The sequence below is a fragment of the Cyphomyrmex costatus genome, unplaced genomic scaffold (assembly GCF_001594065.2).
Source record: "Cyphomyrmex costatus isolate MS0001 unplaced genomic scaffold, Ccosl1.0 scaffold114, whole genome shotgun sequence".
In the NCBI taxonomy this organism is placed as follows: domain Eukaryota; kingdom Metazoa; phylum Arthropoda; class Insecta; order Hymenoptera; family Formicidae; genus Cyphomyrmex; species Cyphomyrmex costatus.
The window spans coordinates 165,474-170,769 of NW_017275108.1; the positions used below are offsets into that span (position 1 = coordinate 165,474).

General features: G+C 30.5%; 3 protein-coding genes across 3 annotated transcripts in view; 1 reads left to right on the top strand and 2 right to left on the bottom strand.

The window, feature by feature from the left end:
* GTPBP1 (GTP-binding protein 1) overlaps positions 1–2,275 on the top strand; it is a 36,056-nt gene extending 33,781 nt beyond the window's left edge. Inside the window, exon 11 of the mRNA XM_018544218.1 lies at positions 1,937–2,275. Within this exon, the coding sequence (XP_018399720.1) occupies positions 1,937–2,116 (180 nt within the window). The 3' untranslated portion in view covers positions 2,117–2,275. The remainder of the gene's footprint in view (positions 1–1,936) is intronic.
* A 969-nt stretch (positions 2,276–3,244) lies between these two features.
* LOC108777371 (uncharacterized) lies at positions 3,245–3,528 on the bottom strand. The gene has a single exon (XM_018544241.1). It carries the CDS (start codon positions 3,507–3,509, stop codon positions 3,270–3,272), a length of 240 nt encoding a protein of 79 aa, XP_018399743.1. The 5' UTR covers positions 3,510–3,528; the 3' UTR covers positions 3,245–3,269.
* A 17-nt stretch (positions 3,529–3,545) lies between these two features.
* Positions 3,546–5,069, bottom strand: MED9 (mediator complex subunit 9). The gene is made up of 3 exons (XM_018544230.1): positions 4,955–5,069; positions 3,784–3,889; positions 3,546–3,696 (listed from the first exon to the last, which is right to left on the bottom strand). The coding sequence occupies exons 1-3, from the start codon at positions 5,056–5,058 to the stop codon at positions 3,556–3,558; spliced, it is 351 nt and encodes a 116-aa protein (XP_018399732.1). The 5' UTR covers positions 5,059–5,069; the 3' UTR covers positions 3,546–3,555.
* Positions 5,070–5,296: the final 227 nt, after the last annotated feature.

The following is a 5,296-nucleotide window of genomic DNA, read 5'->3' on the forward strand; positions in this document are numbered from 1 at the left end:
GGGTGGCCGAAGGCCACCCTCTTGCACCCGTCCGTGTGTATGTGTAAAATATCAAGTAATAGACTCATAATCGTTATATAACGAATGGAACACACACACACGGGCCGGGTGCAAGGGAGTGGCCTTCGGCCACCCCCCAGCACCCACACCGTCGACAGGAGGTCTGCCCCAACAGTACAATCACAGCAACAGTACAATCGTAGAAGTCGTGTGCCCCTGTGCGGGAGGGGGGGTGAAAGTTACTTCGCGTGGAAAGTTCAACGTTTTTGAACAGGGAAAGGTGTAGAACAATACTTCATATCATACATGTATAGCATACGTTACAACTATGATTGTTAATAACTTTTTAACGAAGGACGAGCGACAGCTAAAACCTGTTGAGGGTTACTCAGGGTCATGACCATGACAATATATGTCAAGGTCAAAGTCATTGGAGGGAGGTCCCCTGATCGAGACATTTACTATTTTAAAACTATGATTGTTAATAACTTTTTAACGAAGGACGAGCGACGGTTAAAACCTGTTGGAGGTTACTCAGGGTCATGACCTTGTCAACATATGTCAAAGTCATTGAAGGGAGGTCCCCTATATGCAATGAAATGGTAAATGTGTCGATGAGGGCATCGACACATTTACCATTTCATTGCATATACTAACACACTAAAAAATTACATTAATAGAGGCAAAGATAATTTGGAATATAAAGACAATCAAAATGTAATATATAAAATATCCTGTGACAATTGCGATGCTAGTTATGTTGGACAAACTAAGAGACAATTAAAAACTAGATTGCAAGAACATGTTTCAGATATTAATAAAGTATCAAAATCCCCTTCTGTAATAACCGAACATAGATTAAAATTAAATCATAATTTTAAATGGGATAATGTTGAAATCTTAGATGTAGAACCTTCTTACAAAAAAAAGATTAATATCTGAGATGGTTCATATTGAAAAACAGACACACGGTATAAACAGACAAAATGACACAGTCATTGCCCGAAATTTACACCAATATAATACATTCCCTATCCTCTTCTTAATTAAATTCGTCTTTCTTTGTTGTTTTTCATCTTTTTCATCCTTTGACTTTCTATTCCAACGACATTATCTTATTTGCCTTCACAATGATAAATATTCAGTTTGACAGCTGCAAATTATCTTATTTTAATACTTCAATTATATTTTATAACAAATTGACTCAGAAGAAATTTACACATGGACATATCACATTTTTTAATTTTATTTTTGACAAGGTAAATAAGACTTTTATATTTGTATGATATTTGAATTTTGAACAATGTTAATTTTTTTACTTATATACTTTTTATTAGGAACAAATATAAGACACAAACAATTATGAATATTCAAACTTAACGTATTGTTTCCACGAATTGCAACAATAGGAAGAATGTATAGAAAAAATGTTAATTTAATTCTAAGTATAATTTTTGTATCATTGAAAATGACCCGATCGGAGTCGAAACGTCTATTTTTGTATTAATATATTAATTAAATAATTCGTTAAATTAATTTAGCTCTGTGCCCTATTTATATTTTTAAATAATAAATAAATTTCATTGACTAACTCTTGATAATCTTTAATCTTTAGGTTTATAACTATATATTGTGAAAAATATTTTATTATCAATGTGGTAAAATGAAAATAATCATTGTTTTTAATTTATTATTCTTTTTATTTAACCATATAAAAACTTTTAATATTTTTATTGTCTTTAATGATTACCAAAAATATAATGGTCCATAACCTCGCTTTAAGAGGCCCTAAGCGATAAAGCCGTAAGAAATTGACCAATCATAGAGAATTATTTTTCTCGCATTCAACTATGATTGGTCAATTTCTTACAGCTTTACGGCTTACGGTCTCTTAAAGCAAGGTTGTGGACCCAGCCTAATAATTTTGCCTTTTTAGGCATTGGAATTGATCGAAACTGATTCGATGATTGAAGCACAAACAGCTAAACAAGAAAATGTACCGCAGAAATCTGGATTGAATCAGAATAAGAAAGGTAGAGGTCGAAGAGCACGATCTCATAATGTTATCAACAATATTCAGCCTTTAACAGAACAGAACCCTCCTGCAAAAGTGTAACAACAGTGTACAAAGAACACATAATTAAAGTCTTATAATTTTCTGCTACATGTAAATTTTTCAAAATGTGATCTACGGGGGTACGAAATTACTGTATTCCACAACAATTTTTTTTCTTCTGATATAAAAACTCGTATTTTATACATATAGATATTGTATAGAAACCTATTCGCTATAAATTTATTAAAATAGAAAGTTTCGTGTCTCTTGACTATTTTTTAATCATATTAAAAAGATATTCTTTCAACATGACAAAATATAAAATCTCGCTATTTATAATTATATATTGTATTATTTTTGTAAAGAATACATATGTGTATCTTAAGCAAATATACTACATACCTACCAATAAAATCAGTCAGGAAATACATAATACATGTCTCCGTATGTAATGTACATACTTACGGATACACTATACCATTTACACTTGTACAAAAGAGTATATAAATATTCCTTTTACCAACTCTTAGAATTTGAAGATAAAATTTGAAATATAGCCAATGCTGTGTATATCATAATAATACATCTTCTATAATAATTCTATGAAAAGAATATATAATCTTATTTACATCATAGTCAACCTTATAATATATTTTGCAATTTCAAGTAGAGATGTATCACATTGTATTTAAAGTGTAAAAAGAAAACATTTTTCATTATATTAAATATCTATTTCCTAATAAATCATTCATACATACTGTAGAGAAAAAATACATATCCTCTATTGGCGATGCAAAGATCCTATCATTTTTTTTTTTTAAGTGATGAAAACTGATCCTCTTCTGTTTATAATTATGGCATTGTGCCACAAAACATTATGTAGTATTTCTTTTTGATTTTACTTTATTATTTTCCATTATAGCACGTATAAGGTGTCTGACTAGCAAAGTTTCTACCGGCCGCCACTAGGAGATCTTTGCATCGCCAACAAATTTAAACATCATTCCTACATAACTGAGCACTTATTTATTATCAATTATATATGTTGCTAAAATATTGTGATCATAAATGTATTAAATGAAGCTTTCGTTTTATTACATATTGAATTTTACGTTTTATTATCCTTTATAAAAATTATTTAACGATTCTCGTTGCAATATAATTACAAAAACCATATGTAAAGTTTGGCATAAAATATATGATCTACCATAAATTATTTCTTAAATTTATTTTTTTCTTCTAATTGTTGCTTTAATTGATCAGCAATATCCCTCAGTTGTTTGATAAAGTCTTTTGGACTAGAGATAGGGCGGTGTGATCTATTAATCATTCCTGCTCTAATTAGTACGTATACTACAAATTGTGCAGTTTGCCTTATTGGTTTAGATTCTGCTAATCTATTAATCAACTTTTCATTGTTGAATAAATATCGGAAAAGAACTCTTAGAGGCATTCTTGAAATTATTTTTTTATATCCTCACAAACGTGCACATAAACATTTATACTTTTGGTATTTCAAATGTGCATGTATTACGATATTTCAATAGAAGTTCCCGCTTCAGTCTCAATTGTTTCCGCAAAGTCTCGAGTTTTTGTAATTGTTCCTCCTTGCTATATTCTATCCCTGGTAATCTTTTAATCTGAAAAAAAAAGGCTAAAGTGTCATATGTATGAAAAAAACCAGGATATTTATGAACATATCTATAGAAGAAAGATACAATTTTTACCTGTGATCTAGTAGAGTCTAACTTTTTCTGTAACTCTAGGATTTTATGACTGGTATCTTGAGACTCTTTTGCCTTTTGCGAAGTGTCATGTGGATCTTTCTCAATGCTAAAAATTATAACTAGCAGCATTTATTTTATATCAATGTATCAAATATATAAATATTTGCATATCCATATTTAATTGATAATCCAATAGCGTTTCTATTAATGTTCATAATTGTAGCAAAATTCCTGAAAATTTGAATTTTTTTAAATCATAAAAACAATTTCAAAAAATTTATTCTTATACTTGACTTAGGTATTATCAATTCAAATAGCAAAATATTAGCAATTGGCTAAAAATTAGCAATAAATTTAATCAGATTCCACTACAATCTGTATTTGCATTAAGCTCAGTATTTATCAGTAGAGATATTAATATACTAGGTAAGTTAGTACTCTGAATGCAACGGAATACAGCCCTTGATTCCCTCTAAAATGTTTCACGTTTACATCGTCATTTGTATCATTTGATACGTGTATCAGTTTAGTACGATTCTCTTGCTTAATACGCTCGTACTAAATGTTTAGTATGAATTTGATATGAATATAGTACCAGTACACGTATCAAGTGCACGATTTAAACTAGACCACTGTGTCAACAGGTTTTGTCATACTTCTGGTGGCAATTTGCCCACATTATCGACGTTATACAATAGGCCTGTTCTTTTCTCTGCATTGTGCCCACAGTGCAATAAGTTGAAGTGAAACAGATATACGTTTGTTTCACTTCAACTTATTGCACTGTCTGAACTGGTGCAGACAGTGCAGGCAAAAAGAACAAGCCTTATGTGAAATTTAATGCCTTTTTGCCATCAGATAGATATTTTGCTCAAAATCTGTCTTTAAAGACTTGACTATTTGAAAATAAGACGGTAAGTGTAGACAGATCGAGATATAGATATATATATATATATATATATGTTCATATATAATTTAATCAAAGACGGGACAATAATATATGAAAAAAGAATAACAAAAACATTGACATCACAGCTAAAAATTCCCTGACAGAAAAAGAAGGAAAAATTTCTTTCATAAAAGCGGTCTCAAGAAAATTTTTATTCCGATGAGTTTTAGGTTATTATCTCGAAATTAACGGCTTGAATATGAAAGTGTGAAGAATATGTACCTGCGAATAATCTCGTAAATAAGCGGCAATATTTCTATGTCTAGATTATCAACAGTAAATTGTGTCCTCAGTGAAACATCCTCCGACAACTCCGCCATCTCCATTACGAGCAATATAATAGGGTAGGGCTACGTCACGCGTCACAATATATACACAGATGAAACCTGAGAGATGGTGGAAATATACAAGGTGAAGTATTGCGCATAATGACAACAGCGTGAATTAAGTAAACCAATCAGAGCGTGATATCATTTGCAGGCGCGCATTTTAAAATCGGAATCAAATATATACATTTTAATAACATATATACATTTTTAAAAGAAATTTACCATATTTCATATT